Source organism: Oryx dammah, unplaced genomic scaffold (genome assembly GCF_014754425.2).
Source record: "Oryx dammah isolate SB20612 unplaced genomic scaffold, SCBI_Odam_1.1 HiC_scaffold_11, whole genome shotgun sequence".
NCBI lineage: Eukaryota > Metazoa > Chordata > Mammalia > Artiodactyla > Bovidae > Oryx > Oryx dammah.
In genome coordinates, this window is record NW_024070195.1 from 6,715,311 (window position 1) to 6,735,407 (window position 20,097).

The 20,097-nt window shown below is 41.9% G+C and overlaps 1 protein-coding gene across 5 annotated transcripts in view; it reads right to left on the reverse strand.

The window, feature by feature from the left end:
• MAK (male germ cell associated kinase) overlaps nucleotides 1–20,097 on the reverse strand; it is a 48,883-nt gene that overhangs the window by 14,600 nt on the left and 14,186 nt on the right. For all 5 annotated transcript variants that reach the window (XR_005722666.1, XM_040249250.1, XM_040249248.1 and 2 more), the window contains exons 5-10: nucleotides 18,723–18,802; nucleotides 14,193–14,325; nucleotides 8,370–8,541; nucleotides 7,223–7,390; nucleotides 3,829–4,122; nucleotides 320–492 (exon numbers count right to left, since the gene is read on the reverse strand). Coding sequence is in view for 4 of the 5 variants with exons in the window: in XM_040249250.1 (XP_040105184.1) it covers nucleotides 320–492; nucleotides 3,829–4,122; nucleotides 7,223–7,390; nucleotides 8,370–8,541; nucleotides 14,193–14,325; nucleotides 18,723–18,802 (1,020 nt within the window). In the remaining variant the exon portion in view is untranslated. The remainder of the gene's footprint in view (nucleotides 1–319; nucleotides 493–3,828; nucleotides 4,123–7,222; nucleotides 7,391–8,369; nucleotides 8,542–14,192; nucleotides 14,326–18,722; nucleotides 18,803–20,097) is intronic.

Genomic DNA, 20,097 nt, shown 5'->3' on the forward strand with positions numbered 1-20,097 from the left:
TTGCCTTTTTGCAAAGAAGCGTGTGAGCTTCAAAGGGCAGCAATGGTGGATCGTAATTCAGCGGAGGCACACTCAGTGCTGAACGTGATAACCCCGCACCCCACACCCTCAGCCAGTGATCCCGAGACTCGTTCCTGTGTGGAGTCAGGGGTCTAAACTTCCCCAGAGGGAAGCGCAGAGATCTGGGTTTGAGAGAAGAAAACACCACCAAGCGACTTCTTACCTTTTGCCATCTACACTCATTTGCGCTTAATGAGTAGAGTCAAGTTGACACGGGCTGAAAATATACGTTCCCGGGAAAACATGAGACCTCCCTTACCGAAACGGAGACTCCTTTCTCCTCGTCTCCTTGGACAAGCCCATGCTTGGCTTCTTGGAATGGGAGGCTCCAAAGTCGCCGTCCTCCAGGTCTGCCCAGCTGTCTCCAGCCTTGAACACGGCCTGGCCCCAGCGCCTCCGGGCGCCTTTGTGGCCCAGGGCGCCGCCCGGCTTCTGTGGTGGGAAAGCAGCATCGCCGTCTTTAATGGGAGGCCGAGGGCCTACTGTGTGCAGGCTGTCACATTCGGTGCTGCCTGTCCCCGTCCTCAAGGGGCTTTCCACAGAGTTAAGGAGACACACGGGTACACAGTGTTTTAAGATGCTGACAGAGACAGCACAGGTTAAAACGTGTGATAGGATGTTGAGAAAGATCTCTGTGAACCTGGGTTGCGGGAGGCTTGAGTACTTAGGATCAGAGCTGAGTCTTTGTTGACGTGTAATCTAGAAAACTGCCATGGGTGGCATTTTGGGCAAATGACCTAATTTTTCAAAGCCTTAGTTTCCTTCCCCTTATACGGTGGTGGGGGCGGGGGTGGAGAGGGGGATACAGTGTTTATATCTTAGTGTTTTGGGATTTGATACTAAAATATATTAAAAGTTTTTAGCAGAGGCCCTTGCACGTACGGGCTTCCCTGGTGGCTCAGCTGGTTAAGAATCCGCCTGCAATACGGGAGATCTGGGTTTGATCCCTGGGATGGGGAAGATCCCCTGGAGAAGAGAAAGGCTACCCACTCCAGCATTCTGGCCTGGAGAATTCCATGGACAGTCCATGGGGTCACAAAGAGTTGGACACGAACAAGTGACTTTCACTTTCTTGCACGTAAGTGTGACTATATTAGGTATGTTAGGTATTGTTGTTGTTGTTATTCTACAGTTTAGAAAAGGAAATGGATGAAGTATGTCTTTTTAACAGAGAAGTGTCAGTGGGTGTCCAGGGAGAAAAGGTAGACGGAGTCGAGTGGAGTGGATGTGCTGTGCTGTCGGAGGACGAGGCTGTGAAGACAGACGGGTGCTCTGTGATGCAGGGCCTTCCATGAATCCCTAAGACGTGGCAGCTGTCCTCTGGGCCATGGAGAACGCTAAAAAAGTGATGTGATAAAGGCCCCTTTTGGGAAAGGTCAGGCTCCTCAGAGAGGAGGCCTTTGCAGTTAGAGTGGCACGCAGTGACAAGGACAGCGGATTCATTGTGGCTAGAATGCTCGAGAAAACACACGCTTCTGTTAACAAGGAATAAAAGGTCTGGACTCAGTGTCTCTCTGAACAGAGGTCAAGGTGAGTGTGGCAGACACTGCTGGTTGCCCCCTCAGTAGCCACCCTCCTGTGTCTCCTTACTAGGATTTTCTTCTGTCTGCCCATGTAAAATACCTAAAAAAAAAAAAAAAATGCCAGCCTCCCTCACAGCTCTGTGTACCCAGGGGACACGACCTAGCCAGTGGGATCAAGTGCCCATCTGTTTGGAGGGGCTTCCAGGAGGACCAGCGTTAGGCTCTGCCGGTGGCGTGCGCCTGTGTGTTTCACTCTTCCCCTTGGGGACGGCAGATGCAACCCCAGGGAGCAGCAGCCACCCATGGGACCAGGAGCCTCCCACTGAGCGCAGTGGTGGGGACGGGGAGACAGGGCAGTCCAGTGCCCTTTACAAGCGGCACCAGCCCTGGCTGGCCCACCACCTGCCTTCTTGTTATCAGAGAAAAACACCCCTCCTGGTTTAAGCCACAAGGGGTCAGGTTCTGTCTTAAGTCACTGAGTGTGATCCTACAGGACACAGAGAAGGAGAGGCAGGCATGACTTCACAGTGCGAGCCCAGCTGTCTCAGAGGGGTGGCTCCATTAATAAGGAATGAGGAAGAAAGCCTAGGCTGGGGCAGACAATGAGGCGGTTTTATTCAGATTAACGTGGGTGTTCTGGGGCTCATGTAAACCGAGAAATCCACAAGGTGACTGAAAATTGGGAATGTGGAAGCAAGGTCAGCAAATTCAGCTGCATTTGAAGCAAGAAGATGCTTAAAGAGTGGATATGCCATTGCTTGAATCTGATGGTGCCATGGTGATGGGTGATGAACAAAAAGTGGTGTTTGAGAGACAGTGAGCTCCAGACTAAGGAGAACAAGGAGATCCAAAGCCTCAGATGGGCAGAGTTAATCAAAGTTATCCTTGTCTGAACCTGAGACTCTTATTTCAGTTGAACTCTTATGTTAGGAGCTGCTGAACAACGCCAGTAACATCTAGTCGTCTTATGTCTAAGAAGATTGGAAAAGGGAAAGTATTAATAACTTTTATAAAGTAGCAGGTGGATTTTTACGAACTCTACAGTAGTAAGTTTGGTACCAGCTGAGGGCAAAGACTCTAATGGCAGTTACTAAAAGAGAGAGCGTGCTAGGAAAGAAAGGCAGTAAATATTCAGGTCACTTTGGGAACGCATCCAGGGGGCTGCACAGTGCAAGGCACTGAGTAGCTATGAATGTGAATTTCCTTTTCTTTCCCTCCCGGTAGGAGTCACCATTTTATGTGCCTTTCAAGGAAAAAAAAAGATAACCCTTGATGGCATGAGTGAACACAGCGTTCCGGAACTTTGGTGGTGATTCACCCAGTCTGTATTTCCTACCTGCTATCTGCCGCTAGTTCTGGGGAAGGGGAATGACGGACGGGGAGGGGAAGTCAGCCACCAGTGAGTGCCGTCCCAGCGGAGCCTGAGAGGGAACTGGGGGTATGTTTCTCCTGGAGAAAGTGGGAGGTAAGGTAAGTGGCAAGTAAGCCTCCAGTATCTGAAGCCTGCCTTTCTGAAAAGCTACAGAAACCAAGGACTTCCCTGGTAGCCTGGTGGTTAAAAATCTGCCTTCAAATGCAGAGGCTGTGGGTTTGATCCCTGGTCTGGGAGCCAAGATTCCACATGCCTCCCGGCCAAAACCAAAACAGAAAATAGAAACAATACTGTAACAAATTCAACAAAGACTTTAAAAAATGGCCCACATCAAAAAAAAAATTTTTTTTTGAAACCAGATTTTAGTTCACTGTGAGGAAGAACTTTCTAGTAGTCAGAATTGTCTGAAAGGTAATGTGGACTCCTTAAGACCCTCAGGGTGGTTCAAAATCAGTGTGGACATTTATTTATTTATTCATTCAATAGACATTTGTTGAGAATTTACTATGTGCCAGATAGCCTCTCTGGTGGCTCAGATGGTAAACGACCTACCTGCAACGCAGGAGACCTGGGGTTTGATCCCTGGGTTGGGAGGATCCCCTGGAGAAGGGGATGGCTCCCCACTGCAGTGCTCTTGCCTGGAGAATCCCATGGACAGAGAGCCTGGTGGGCTACAGTCTATGGGGTCACAAAGAGTTGGACAGGACTGAGCGACTCATACTTTCACTTTTAGACACTATTCTGGGTTCTGGGTCTGTACTGATAAACGAAACAGATAAACATCTTTTGTATCTTCCCTGACACTGAGAGAATGCCTAGAAAGGAAATCCTAGTGGAACTAAACCATCTAAAATGTCATATTGGGCTACTTACGATGGGCATGCTTTTGACGATACTTGGAAAGAGGATTGGCGGCCTTTTCTGCTGACTGTGCTGTTTGGGTGCTGGCTGGACACCCACGTTCTGCGGCGGCTGGATAGGCCGCAGTGGCTGGTGGCTGTTCTTCTGCTGGGGAGGTCCGGCAGCCTGGTCGTTTATGTCCGGCAGAGGCTGAGGTTCTGGATCCGCTGCAGATGGCTTTGGCTTATTTAAAGGCTGTTTCGATTCCAAATGATGTGAGGAAGGGCCTAATACTTGACCAACTTGAAAATATGGGTGTTTCAATGCCTGTAGCAGCATGGAAGTAACAAATGAAAAATGGTTTCTCCTAAATTCATTGCACATACACTGCCATCCGGCGCTGGGCTAGGCATGTATCACTCGTCTGGGTAAGTTTCAAAGATTTACAGAGCATTCACCTTTTCCCTTATATGATGACTTTAAAAAGATACCCAGGAAAAAATAATTTGAGAACTAAATTTCATTTAAAAATTGAAAAAGTACATGTTAGTAGGAAGAATATAAGACTCACATTCAGTAATTTTCACATCCAGTCAAAGCAAATGTTCTTTTAAAGACTTCGTATGAAAACAAAATCTAGCTTGTAACATTGGCTGAATTTGAAAAAAATTCAAACCAAAATGGTAGATATCGATAATGGTTTAGACCCCATAAAGGCATTAAGAGAAAGGAGTTAAGAAAGCCTTCTACGTAGTTCGTTTTAAATGAAAAACTCTAACATCGTATAAAATTCAGCGTTATTCTAACTATAACTCCATATTGGCTATCAATAAGAACAGTTCTAAGAAAGACAATAACAAACACATACATGTTAAAGCCTATTTTAACAATATACCAGCAATGAGAAGATTACTTAGGGGATAGAATATAAAAATACTAGTTAAAACAAGAAAGAAAATACTAGTAAAAATGGTCACTGATTGGATTCTCCTGCACCTCCTGCCCTAAGGCAGTCCCCACCCGCCATGTAGAGGCAGAGCCATGACCCACAGTGAACTTCTTAGGTGTGCAAGGGCAGATTTTGAAGGAATAGAGGCAGCATCTAGAATGTAACCTCTCCCTAACTATGTCTCCCTACTTCCACTGAAAAGCCCGGCACTGAAATAGTGAACAAGAAAGAGGTTAAGGGCAGGGAGGTATGTTTTGGCAGAAGTGGGGGGAAGTTTTATTCTGAGTTTTCCCCTTAGAAACTTCGTTCTGTCCCCTACCACACCTCATGCACGTGTTAATTACACAGACACTGCTTGGTGGAACTCAGCCACTGTAGACGATTTAAATACATCAGTGCCTGGCAGCCAGGAGGCAAATTCTGAATCAAGTAGTCCCATTAATTAGCATGTCAGTATTCCTCAGGCAAGAAAGTACACGTTTATGAGTGTGTTTTGCGATTTCAAGGCTTCATCTGTAACTTTCCCCCTTTAAGATACCAGCTACCATCCTTAAAGAAACAGGAAATCTTTAAAAAATAATAAAATTTTTTCCTGTTTGTTGAGGGAATACCGATTGCATACAATAAGGAATGTATAGAAAGTTCTCAAGAAGAAATTAAAATTATCTCTAAAGCCAACACCAAAGAGAAAACTACTGCTCACATTTTGATGCTTTTCTTTTCGGTATTTCTTTTTAGTCTTTCATTTACATTATCTTTCATATACATATATATGGTGTGGCCAAAAAAAATAAGTAAATTGTATTTACTATAAAAAATAATTGCTAAGTGATAGAAATTATAACAGTGAAGGTTCTGGCATAAGATACTTACAGTTGCAGAAGCTGTTAAAGTCTGTAAATATACATATATTTATAAAAAATGAAAACAGAAAAGCCTATTACCGCTCAAAATATATTAAACTATGAGAATTCCTAATAGAAAATGACCCTATTAAAATATTTTGTGACTATGCCTTTTGCCATTTACCTTAATTAACAGTATCTCACTTCCACCAATTATTGACTATACAACATTGCACAAATTATGCAATGTCTGAGTTCCTCAGTTTATTTTTAAGCAGAGATAACTGGTGTACCTAATAGAGTTTTTGTGAGGACTGTCAGAAATTTTACATAAAGCCTCTGCTCAATAAATATTAGTTATTGTCATTAATTAATTACAGTATTACTGTTAAGGACACGAGTACTAAGGTGGCTCAGATGGGAAAGAATCTGCCTGCAATGCCAGAGACCCAGGATCGATCCCTGGGTTGGGAAGATCCCCTGGAGAAGGGAATGGCAACCCACTCCGGTATTCTGGCCTGGAGAATCCCATGGACAGAGGAGCCTGGTGGGCTACAGTCCATGGGGTCGCAAAGAGTCGGACACGACTGAGCGACTAAGCACACACATGCCAGTACCTTCACTGTTGTGATGACTATCACTTACCAGATTATGATTTTCTTGTAATAAATACAATTTATTTTTTTGGCCAGGTCGTGCGGCATGTGGGACTCTTAGTTCCCCAACCAGGGATGGAACTCATACCCCTTCCTGTGGTGGAAACGTGGAATCTGAACCACTGGACTGCCAGGAAGTCCTGTTACAGATTACTTTAATATTTGATAGGGCAAAATGTCTACCCTTACCACCATCCCCCAAGTTACTTATTCTCATTCAAGTCTGTCTTGGTTATTCTTTCCTATCTGTTCTTCCAGTTGATCTTTAGAAAATATTTTCCCAAATTAAATTTTTAAAAAGCCAAACCATTATTTGGTTTATTTCAACACTTGATGAATAGTTAAATAACAATAAGAACACCATAAAGCCCGTAACGACTTTTAATTTACGCCATTTGCAGATAAAACTGTACTGTTTTTAAGACCATGAGACAAGATTCCTCTGTAGGTGCTGAAGATATAAGTCACAAAGAAGCCAAGCGTGGGTATCACATGCTACCCTCTGTGGGAGCCGGAGAGAGGAGGCCCCATTCCCGCGGAGGGATGACCGTGCTGCGTGGAGGGCACAGGAATTCTCTAAACCGCAGGAGAGCAGCGGAAATTCTGCGAGGCTGTCTAACTGAAGAGATGCTCTTTTACCACCCATGACAAGTTGCTTCCTAATTAGCTTGTTCCATGCCTGAGTTTTTATCATTAGAGATTGATTCCTTTCAGCCTCAACCTCCGTAGGGTTCCTCATTTGAACCACAAAACACAGAAAATCACTGGAGTGGCTATTTTTTGCAATCCTTCCAAGAATCTTACACGCCTGGAAGTTAATCCATTAGGTACAGTGGGTACCTTAACTTTTAGGGCTTAATTCTCTTGGTAAAACTCTGGTCGAAAATAGACTTGTCTTTGCAAAGGAAGATACCCCCAATATAGTAAAACCTCAAATTAAAAAAAGAAAAAAAAAGCTATATCAAGATTTGTCTTACCTGGCTTGCTGTTGGTCGTTTCTTTGGGTCCCAGTTCAACATTTCAGTCATAAGCTGAATGGCTTCGTTACTGGCATTGGGAATGAGAGTTTTTAGGTTTATAGGAACACACTGGGGAAAGCGGAAATTCATAGAGGATGCAAGCTGGTACCCTTCTGGCCAGTCACTCTGTTGAAAGAATATATAAGTGGGGGAGAGACAGCAATAAGAAAATTGTTTGTAGTGATCAGTTTAAAACAAACATAGTAACAATATAAAAATCACTCATGTATGATGTGTTGACTCATCAATAAATGTGAAAATGAAATATCCGATGGCATACCTAGCTCAGTGGTACAAACAGTATATAGAGAACACTGAATTAAGAGTTAGGAGAGAAAATGAGAAGGCCATTTTATAAATTTCAAAATGTTGATGATGATGGTGATGATGGTACCCAGGTAAGTTTGAACAACTAAGGACAAGTGATTTACAAAGAGAATAACTATTACAAAGATCTTCATTATATGCTAATGCATTGCCTCCAATGTCAAAAACTGCACACAGCTGGGAAATGACAGTTTTGTTAAACTTTTAATAGCTGCGTTAACTTGTCTAATATTAAGTATGAGGCACACACCCAAGTAAGGTGTAATTATATATATTTAAACTTATTAAATAAGTACAACTCAGAAAGTGAAGTCTAGCTGAGTACAATAATTAATTGAAAAGTCCTCATTTCAAGAAATGAAATATCTGTGGCAGAGGTATATAAAAGCAAATAAGAAAAGGTTAAGAGAATATAAAATCTAGGACACTTGGCATTAATAAGTTGATTCCAGTGGACATTCACAGAACAAGGAGGAAAGATTCTGAGCAAGGATGTCTCTGTAGCCATCAGCTGATCATTTGCTCAAAGTTAAATATATAGAACTCTAAATATAGAAAATCTTCCCTTATGTTCTTCAAGGGAGGCAAGCACCATTTTTCCACAACCTGATAGAATTCTAGCTTCTGCAATCCTCATTCCATCCCAATTTTTAAAAAAAGATTATAAGAAAATGAACTGTTAAAGCATAAGCCTATTTGAAAAATTCAAATACCGGCTAGCTTGCCAAAGGTTATAAATAATGAAAAGTTACAATAACTTAGGGACAAGAGTACTTACTTTTTTAGGAGTCCCTAAAACCTGGCAAATTTTAAAGATTTCATCGACCTCACTTGTCCCTGGGAAAAGTGGTCTTAATGTATACAGTTCAGCCATTATACTGCCAACAGCCCACACGTCGATGGGAGAGCTGTAAGCTGAAGATCTTAATAAAACCTCAGGAGCGCGATACCTATGAAAAGAGAACACAAAATCGAACAGGCCGTTTTGGGTGTCATTTCCGAGCTGGAGAGACAGCAGGCTCTCGTTTTGTTTGGTTGTGCATTTCAATCAACGACCGGGTGTTAAATGCCTTTCTGTGTATCAGGCCTCTGCGCAGTGTGTTGGGTTTCTATTGGATGGAGCAGATTTCTCCTGACCACAAACATGTAGCAGAGCTCGAGACAAATATCAATGAAATGTCCAAGTGACCTAAGATAGGAACTCCAACAAACAGATGTGAAAATGCTATCTAATATACTAAGGAAAGAGGGGAAGCTCTGAATGGAAGCAGATATATCCTGAATGGGAACAGCTGTGTAATTTTACAATGCATTACATCCTGATACATTCATATGAAGGACAGAAAACAAAAGATTAACAAAGATTATCCCTGAGTAGCGAGCTTCCCCCCCCTCCTTTTTTTTAAAGTTTATTTTATTCAAGTACAGTGATTTACAATGTTGTGTTAATATCTGCTGTATAGCAAAGTGATTCAGTTATATGTGTATACATTCTTTTTCATAGTCATTATGGTTTATCATGGGATACTGAGTATATCCTGTGCTTATTTATCCATTATTTTTTTTTTTGCTTATCAGTTTGAAAGCAGCATTTCCTCAACTGACTCAATTCCCTTAATTGATAATATAGTATATTCACAGAGTTGTGTATCCATCATCACAATCAACTTGAGAACATTTTCATTATCCCCCAAAGAAACATCACATCACTCCAACAGCCCTGGGTCCAGCATCTCTAGTCTGCTGCTGCTGCTAAGTCGCTTCAGTCGTGCCCGACTCTTAGCGACCCCATGGACTGCAGCCTACCAGGCTCTTTGGTCCATGGGATTTTCCAGGCAAGAGTACTGGAGTGGGGTGCCACTGCCTTCTCCGCATCTCTAGTCTACCACCTATCTATCGATTTGCCTGTTCATCAATGGGACCATACACTGTCTGGTCTTTTGTGAACAGCTTCTTTCACTGAACGTGTTCTCAAGGTTTATCCACGTTGTAGCATGTATCAGAACTTCTTTTTCTCCACAAGCTGGAATCAAGATTGCTGGGAGAAATATCAACAACCCTAGATGTGCAGATGACACCACACTAATGGCACAAAGTGAAGAGGAGCTGAAAAGTCTCTTGATGAAAGTGAAAGAGGAGAGTGAAAAAGCTGGCTTAAAACTCAACATTCAAAAAACTAAGATCATGGCATCTGGTCCCATCACTTCATGGGAAATAGATGGGGAAAAAGGAGAAGCACTGACAAATTTTATTTTCTTGGGCTCCAAAATCACTGCGGACAGTGACTGCAGCCCCCAAATTAAAAGATGCTTGCTCCTTGGAAGAAAAGCTATGACAAACCTAGACAGTGAACCAAAAAGCAGAGACATTACTTTGCCAACAAATATCTGTATAGTCAAAGCTATGATTTTTCCAGTAGTCATGTGTGGATGTCAGATCTGAATCATAAAGAAGGTTGAGTGCCAAAGAACTGATGCTTTCAAATTGTGGTGCTGGAGAAAACTCTCAATAGTCCCTTGGACTGCAAGGAGATCTAACCAGTCCATCCTAAAAGAAATCAACCCTGAATATTCATTGGAAGGACTGATGTTGAAGCTGAAGCTCTAATACTTTGGCCACCTATGTGAAGAGCCGACTCATTGAAAAAGACCCTGATGCTGGGAAAGATTGAAGGCAGGAGGAGAAGGGGATGACAGAGGATGAGATGGTTGAATGGCGTCACCGACTCGATGGACATGAGTTTGAGCAAGCTCCAGGAGATGGTGAAGGACAGGGAAGCCTGGCGTGTTGCAGTCCATGGGGTCACAGGGTTAGACATGAGTGACTGAACAACAGCAATATTCCACTGTATGGCTATACCACATTTTGTTTATCTGTTCATCATTGTTTCTACTTTGGGGCTATTACAAATAATGTTGTTATGAACAGTCACAAGTTCTTGTGTGGCTATATGTTTTTATTTCTCTTGGGTATACACCTATATGTTTATCCACTGAGGAACTGCCAGACTGTTCTGTACCATTTTGCACTCCTACCAACAACCTATGAGGGTTCCAATTCCTCCGCATCCTTGCCAACACCTGTTACTATGTTTTGACAGTTTTATGAGACAAAATTATTTCAAACGTTTTGCCAGGTTTAGATACTTAAAACAAATAGTCTCAATTTCACTCCATTTCAGTACAGGATCTAAATTTACCCAGTTGAAAATAGAAGCTCCTTAAAAAGATTCTTCCCCATAAGAAGAGATTTTCCAGTTCTAACTATACATTTAAACAGATAAAAACTAGTATACTTTGAGCTCTTAGCATTTAATCTGTTCAGTTCCTCTTTTGCTTTTGTAGGGATAAAAATCATTATCTTCCTGTTTGCAAGCCTCATTTTCAATAATTCCAGTTTGCTATAAACTTCAGAAGCATGAGTTTTTGGCGCTGTTTATCAAAAATTCTGAAGGAAGATTTCCAAGGGATTTGAAATAAAATGCAACCAAAATATAAAGGGATTATGTACAAAAAAGCTAGGCACTACTGTAAATTATTGAAATTGACTTACAAAGGTTCAAACAATTCTAAAATTCGAATGACAGCAAAGAGAGAAAAATATACAGCTATGCTGCAGCAGTCTTTGAAGTCAACCTCAACGTCATCAAAGAAAATTTGTGGTTTGGTTAGGCTCTGTCTGTGTGTATGTGTAATGTGTATATTTTGACAACTGCAACTTGTTATTTTATTAGAATGCAATTTAGTGGCTTATTTGGAAGCGGTTACAAAACAGATGTGCATCTTCACCAAATACCCTTCAGCTTTCTAGATTTCTTAATTTAGTAAGAATACTGTTTTGATGATGTTCAGCATCATTAAAACTTGTATTTGGTTTATCACTGCAAAAAGAATGCTATTTTTAATGCAAAAGTTTTTTAACTAAAATTAAGTAGCATTCCCAGTCATGTCAGCCATTTCACTTTTCAAAGAATGACCTTCCTAAAGTTTCACATTGATTCCATGGATTGTGATGAAAAAAATCAAACCATTATTAGAAATAAGGTAACTAATTTTTCTCTTCAAAGACAGTTTGAAGACACTCATTTTTTTTAACTGTTTAAAATTAAAAAAAAAAAAAAAGCTGGCATTGTTTATTAGCTGTGTGTTAAAGTGTGACCTTGGTTCACTGTCTCTCATGTTAGCAGCTAAGACTGGGGGAGAAACAAGAAGCATAGCATGTCGGGGGATCAGACGTGACCCAGCTCACTTTAATGAAACTACTGATAACAGGCCCTGGCCAAGACTGTCCTGAGCAAACCGGGACGTACTGCCAACCTTTCCCGGCTCCGTCCTCAGACTGATTCATTCTTTAACCATACTCGCCCCCTGAGTGACCTCATCCAACCCTGTAATTTTAAACACTGAGATCTCCCAAGTTTACATCTCCAGCCCAGCCCTGCCCCCTGAACCCAGGTCATGGGGCCCGCCACCTACTATGACATCTCAGGGGCACCCCTCACCTGAAAACAGCCTCCCCCAAACCCGGAGCTCCGCAGCGGCACCATCGCCATCAGGGCCCACTCCAGCCTCCCGGCTGCTCACGGAAAAGCCCCTGAAGTGCCTGACTCCTTTCCTTACTCCCTTATCTGATCCCTTACGTCTGCGCTGCCTTAGAAACACACCCTGCGTCCTGTCCCTCTCACCACCTTCACGGCCACGAGAGCCAGTCGTTTTCTGCCACCTTCTGCTGCAGTCTCCTCCCTGCTCTCCCAGTTCTGTCTGTTTCCAATCCGGCAGCTCAGAGCCGCCAGAGGTCTCCCCCAGTTCTCGCAGGGGAGGCCACCCCCGTCCTTACTGTGATCCACAGGGACCTCTGAGATCTGGCCACCCATCAAACACTCTAACCTTGTTTCCTGCTCTTTTCCATGCGTGTTCATTCTGCTCTGTGCAAAGCGTTCCTGCCTCCAGGCCTGGTCTCAGCATTTACACTCAGCATTTTCTCCACCTGAAAAGCTGTCACAGGCATCTCCCCACCCCCACACCCCAGCATCACTGAGACCTTTTGTTTAAAACAGCAACATGGGGACTTCCCTGGTGGTCCAGTGGCTAAGACTTTGCCTTCCAATGCAGGGGATGCAAGACAATGCAGGACAAGGCCTTTCAACGCAGGTTCAATCAGAGAGCTAAGAGGTCAAAAAACCCAAAACAGAAGGAAAAAAAAAAAAACAGCAACATGCCCTTCCCCTCCCGTGCCGCCTCCAACCCAGTGTCCCTTTCCAGACTTAATTTTTCTCTGTAATAATTTTTTCTCTGTAACAATTTTTCTCAGTATCACTATCTGATATTCAAATATTCTTAATTGCTTTCATTGGAGTATAATATATATACTTTAGCCAGCTGATGTGGAGAACTGACTCACTGAAAAAGACCCTGATGCTAGGAAAGACTGAAGGCAGGAGGAGAAGGGGATGACAGAGGAAGAGATGGTTGGATGGCATCACCGACGCGATGGACATGAGTTTGAGCAAGCTCTGGGAGCTGGTGATGGAGAGGGAAGCCTGGTGTGCTGCAGTCCATGGGGTCACAAAGAGTCAGACACGACTGAGCGACTGAACTGAACTGATACATACAGAAAAAAGCACAGGTCCCAGAATACAGCTTGCTGAATTTTCACAATTAGAACAGACCCGGCACCCAGATCAAGGGACAGCATGTTGTCAGCACCCCAGACGGTCCCTCTCCTGCGCTCTTCCAGTCACTTCTGCCCCCCATCACCCCACTGTGTAGCCGCTGTCCTGACCTTTAACAGCATAGAGTAGATCTACTTTTGTACATTAAATGGAATCCCATAAGTGCTCTTCTTTCGTTTGGCTCTTGCTCCCAGCACTGTATCCGTGAGATTCATCATACTGCTTACGTAGTTTCTAGGCCTCTCGTTCTCATTGCTATAAAGCAGTCTAGGCATCACATCTCAGACTACCCAGACGTGAAGGACCTCTGATGTCTTCTGATGGACCTGTGTATGTCTCTCTGTTGGTAACTCATGATACGTTTAATTTGTTCGTGTTTTGGCTGTCACGTAAGTAGCATGAGGCAGAGATTCTTTTCTCTTTAGTTCTCTCCTGTGTTGCTGTTCACTCACTAAGTCGTGTCTGACTCTTTGCGACCCCGTGGACTGTAGCCCGCCAGGCTCCTCTGTCCATGGGCTTGTCCAGGCAAGAGTACTGGAGTGGGGTGCCATTTCCTTCTCCAGGGGATCTTCCGGACCCAGGGATGGAACCTGTGCCTCCTGCATTGGCAAGTGGATTCTTTACCACTGAGCCACCTGAGAAGCCCTCACTTCTGTGTTCCCAGTGCCTAAAATAGTATCCAGCAGCAGGTGTTCAGCAAATATTTGTTGAATGAGTGAACAGATGCGTGAAATCCTTTTTCCTTCTCTTTTTATTAATCAGAAGAGTCATGAGCCAATCTTCCTCTCTCTCCAAAGAATATAGAAAAAAAAAAATCAGTTCTATATTTTAAGTACTTGATACGGAACCTCCAGAAAGACACGGAGCAATCTACTGTAGGAAAACTTCACCAGGGACACACGTCTCTGGACAGTTGCATAAACTACTCACCATCTGGTGGATACATAGTCCGTATACGGGGGCTGTGACCTCAGCTCTCTCGCAAGTCCAAAGTCAGCAATTTTGACAAGTTCTGGGCCCATACAAAGCAAGTTTTCCGGTTTCATGTCCCTATGAAAAAAACCTTGGTAATATAGAGAGGAAAAACAATAAATCATCGTATCTGGACATATTTGATTTATTAACAAGATGAAGCTGAACCTCTGCTCGAATTAGGAATGTGAACTTAGGGAAAAAATAAACCTTATTTATTGTCTATAAAATGATGGGAGGTGGGGACCATGCTTTCAGAATAAGTTGGCAAGGAAATTCATACAGTATATATGATGGGTAAAAATAAATTTGCACATGTATTTCCTTTTCTTTTTCTTTCAATGTTTATTTATTTGGCTGCGCTGGGTCTTAGTTGTAACATACAGGATCTCTGATCTTCACTGTGGCACGTGGGCTCTTTAGTTGCGGCATGTGGGATCTAGTTCCCTGACCAGGGATTGAACTCAGGCCCCCTGAATTGGGAGCGCAGTCTTAGCCACAGTACCGCCAGTGAAGTCCCTCCATTAGTATTTCTGTTTGTGGATCTGATGCGTTCAGGCACTGGGTTAGGTACTGCCACATTATGATTATCTCTGTGAATCTGCAAAGCAGGCCCTGTGATCACGAGTGTGTAACAGACGAGGAGGTTCAGCCTGGAGAGAGGTGGCCATGTGAAACTCAAGGAGGGTTGTGCATCAGTTCACGCCAATGCAGCTGGTCTTCCTGCTGCTGGCAGTTTAACCGCGATTCCTTGAGTATAATCACTTATTTGAGAAGTGCATTAAGCGCAACGGGAACATGCTTATTTACCGAACTAATGTATAAAATAGATGGTTCCCGAAGCTACATGGCAGCCCCGTGAAAATGAGGCAGAAAGCCCTCCTTGCAAACGTCTGAGTACGTAGAGCACACTGGCTATACACAGATGGCCTGTATCCTAACGACCCTTCCTGGTGGAGAATTAAGAACGGCCTGCTCGTCGGTTGGAGATCGTCATCATTCCAAGAAGGTTTGACCTCAGAAGACTTTTCTAAGCCTGAACGGCTCTAATCCCTTCAGAGCCGTTGGGGGCTGTGTGTGACACTGATAGATGGACTCGGCGTCCCTGGTACCCCTTACTCCAAATAGCTACCGAGATCCATTTCATTCACTTCCAGAGAAACATGTCGTACCTTTACGATGAAGACAGCAGAGGGAGCATGTGACATTAATCTATGAAATCGTAGAGAACTAAACCAGAGGGGAGGTTTTCCCCGCCTTCAAGAACACTGGAGTGGGTTACCATTTCCTTCTCCAAAAATATATTGGTAACTTGGTCCTATTTTAACTAAAGTATTAGTTCAATTTTTTGACAGCTACTATTTTAAAAGTGTCTGTTTTCTCAAAGGAGTACATCTGAGACGTTTAAATACGACAAGAATAAATTAGCTTTTGTAAAAATGTCTATTGCTCTTGAGTCTGCTTTCCGAAATCACTATGTAGGCACTTAAAAAGCCATCTCTAGATTACCCTTTACGTTTAGAAACAATTTTTAAATCCTAAACTAGTTTCCTCTTTCAATCCCTTATGCTCTGAAGTTGCTGGTTCAGTTCAGTTCAGTTCAGTTCAGTGGCTGTCGTGTACGACTATTTGCGACCCGATGAACCGCAGCACACCAAGGCCTCCCTGTCCATCACCAACTCCCAGCTTGCTCAAACTCATGTCCATTGCATTGGTGATGCCATCCAGCCATCTCATCCTCTGTCGTCCCCTTCTCCTCCTGCCTTCAATCTTTCCCAGCATCAGGGTCTTTTCAAATGAGTCAGCTCTTCGCATCAGGTGGCCAAAGTATTGGAGTTTCAGCTTCAACATCAGTCCTTCCAATGAACACCCAGGACTGATCTCCTTTAGGATCGACTGGTTGGATCTCCTTGCAGTCCAAGGGACTCTCAAGAGTCTTTTCCAACACCACAGTTCAAAAGCATCAATTCTTCAGCACTCAGCTTTCTTTATAGTCCAACTCTCACATCCATACATGACCACTGGATAAACCATAGCCTTGACTAGATGGACCTTTGTTGGCAAAGTAATGTCTCTGCTTTTTAATATGCTATCTAGGTTGGTCATAACTTTCCTGCCAAGGAGTAAGCGTCTTTTAATTTCATGGCTGCAATCACCATCTGCAGTGATTTTGGAGCCCAGAAAAATAAAGTCAGCCACTGTTTCCAATGTTTCCCCATCTATTTCCCATGAAGTGATGGGACTGGATGCCATGATCTTAATTTTCTGAATGTTGAGGTTTGAGCCAACTTTTTCACTCTCCTCTTTCACTTTCAATCAAGAGGCTCTTTAGTTCCTCTTCATTTTCTGCCATAAGGATGGTGTCATCTGCATATCTGAGGTTATTGATATTTCTCCCGGCAATCTGGATTCCAGCTTGTGCTTCATCCAGCCCAGCGTTTCTCATGATGTACTCTGCGTATAAGTTAAATAGGCAGGGTGACAATATACAGCCTTGACGTACTCCTTTTCCTATTTGGAACCAGTCTGTTGTTCCATGTCCAGTTCTAACTGTTGCTTCCTGACCTGCATACAGGTTTCTCAAGAGGCAGGTCAGGTGGTCTGGTATGCCCATCTATCCAAGAAATCTAAACCAATTTTATTACTAGCCTAAAAAATAACAGTAAAATACAAAGCTCTTTACAAGAAAATCAAAAGAATTCATGAGCTTTTGATTTTTCACACCACACTTGCGTCCATTAGCATAAATTAACACATGCAAGAATCAAGAGTTATCGTGCTGACCAGAGCTTTAAAATGGGTTGAAGATAAGGAATCCATTATGAACAATTAAAATAGTATATTCTGAAGGAGATCAACCCTGGGATTTCTTTGGAAGGAATGATGCTAAAGCTGAAGCTCCAGTACTTTGGCCACCTCATGCGAAGAGTTGACTCATTGGAAAAGACTTTGATGCTGGGAGGGATTGGGGGCAGGAGAAGAAGGGGACGACCGAGGATGAGATGGCTGGATGGCATCACGGACTCGATGGATGTGAGTCTGAGTGAACTCCTGGAGATGGTGATGGACAGGGAGGCCTGGCGTGCTGCGATTCATGGGGTCGCAAAGAGTCGGATACAACTGAGCGACTGAACTGAACTGAAAATAGTATATATCCTTAACTTTAATTAACAAATGACTGACTTTTACCAATCAATTGTAGTAAATTATCATGGGTTTTAGATTTTGAAAGACCTTAATAGCTTATACAAGACTGGGGATTCAAGAATGTTCTTACAAGGTTTATATGGAATTCTGCGTGGCATTTTTAGAAAATTCTATTTATTTCCTGTAGCAGTTAAAAGAGAAAAGAAAATATCAGATGAACATGAAAGGAGACTAATGATGGTGAGTTGTGAATGCGACTTCACTTTCACTTTCACGAATTGGAGAAGGAAATGGCAGCCCACTCCAGTGTTCTTGCCTGGAGAATCCCAGGGACGGGGGAGCCTGGTGGGCTGCGGTCTATGGGGTCGCGCAGAGTCGGACACGACTGAAGCGACTTAGCATGCTTGAAATGCAGCAATGGTAGCATAAACTTTTCTAATTTAATATCTAAACAGCCAGTGATTCTAAGCATTCATTAAAATTTTTCATAATAATCATATTAACTTTTCAGGTGAAATTATTTGGGTAGATAGAGACGCAAAAAACAATATCAGTTAAGATTAACATAAATAAGAAATTCATAAAAATAAGAACAAGCACTTGATTTAATTTCTTCAAGAACAGAAATAACTATTTGTGAATACTAAGAAAAACTAGAAAATACTACAGCTTGGGTGGCTTTAAACTAGTTAGATGTTAGTAATTGGTCATGATAGATCAAAGCATTTCAACCTTTTCCAAAAGAGGAACCTTATATTTTTTTCATTTCCATGGTAAAATTAGATGGACTAAGGAAGCAGGTTTACGATGACTGAGGCTGAACTCTGGTGATCAAACTGCTAAAACTTTCTGATATAGAGGACGCTGCTGCTGCTGCTGCTAAGTCTCTTCAGTCGTGTCCGACTCTGTGTGACCCCATAGACGGCAGCCCACCAGGCTCCCCCGTCCCTGGGACTCTCCAGACAAGAACACTGGAGTGGGTGCCACTTCCTTCCCCAATGCATGAAAGTTAAAAGTCAAAGTGAAGTCGCTCAGTCGTGTCCGACTCTTAGCAACCCCATGGACTGCAGTCTACCAGGCTCCTCCATCCATGGGATTGTCCAGGCAAGAGTACTGGAGTGGCGTGCCATTGCCTTCTCCGATAGAAGAAAATAATTATAGATTATAGAAATTCTATTTCATTTAGAATTGTAGAAATTCTGAAGTTTTAAAATATGTCATTTAGTAGGTACATACTCCAAAGTTGTAGTTATCTAACATATTATTTATTTAATAATAGCTTACAAAGAATTCTTATCCATAACTGACAATAATCTAAAGATGGAGGGATATAAAACCTACCATGTTTATGGATAAATGCCAGCCCCTGCAATATCTGATACATAATATTTCTGATGACAGACTCAGGGAACAACTTGTTTCTGTGAAGAAATGAACAAATAAACTAATGTAATTCAGTTTGTAAAAAGCATGGTATATACTAAAGATACAGACTCAGAGCCAATGTTTTGTGCATGGGTCTTCAGCTGAAATGGAAAAGGAGGTTACTTGAATAAGAAAGGCTTGTAAATTAATCCTCCAAAACAATATTTCAGGAAGTTAAGCTACCAAAACCAGTGTAAAAATGGCACTTAACCTCAAATAGCCCTTTTACCATGTACAATCGTTAGTATTTCATTTATACTTTTTTCTTCTTTCTTATTTTTTAAATTATGAAAGTATGATAACACATTTATAGGAGACTTGGAAATATGTTGTACTTTTATACTTCAAAATAATATTCTAAACAATATCACTTTTATTTCCACTTAATTTAGAAATCCAGAATTGAATCATAAAATTCCAAAGCTGACTCTTTTTTAGTATTCATTTGCAATCCTGTTAATTACTTCCACCAACAGGTTTATATATTTTTTAAAAATCAGATGAATATGTAATATTTGTTATATTTATATATACTTAATTTTTTCTTCAAAATTATATCTCAACATATCTTATTTATCATCTTATATATTTAAAAGAGCATAAATTATTATTCAAAGCCAAAAAGATTACCCATAATCACACCACCTGATGAAGAAACTATATTGATTTTTCAGTATTCTAATCCAGTCATAATTCACATGTATAATTCTTATATAAGATGTCAGTGTTACATAAATATAATTTTGGTTTCTGTTTTTTACCTACTTGTAAGCACTTTTATAATTTTCATAGTTATCACTTCTAATGGCTACAAAATAATTAACATCAGTATTATCCATTATAATTACCAACCTTTTCTCCCATTGATAGTTACTTATTTTAAATAGTTCAGAGATAAGTGAAGCTTTGTATAGTCGTTTAACAGAATATACTAACTGTGGTCACTATGGATACTATGTATCAGCATTAAAAGAAAACCTGTAAGTGGATAAATGAAATAAGAAGTGTATCACCACTAAAATTACAACTACATAAAAAGCACGCTGCCTGCATACAGGGGCTAGGAGGAACTTGAGAAAAATAAACACTGATTTGAGAGGTAGAGGTTTTCTTTACTTTTAACTGCCATTAATGTCATAATGCTATCAGCCTGGAATATAACATATAGTCAGTATTTTTGAAAGAAGGAAAAATAGGATTAAAGAAAAATTCATCTTCATCCTTAGAACTTGAGAGAGAAAGTGTGTGTGTGTGTGTGTGTGTGTGTGTGTGTGTGTGTGTGTGTGTGTGT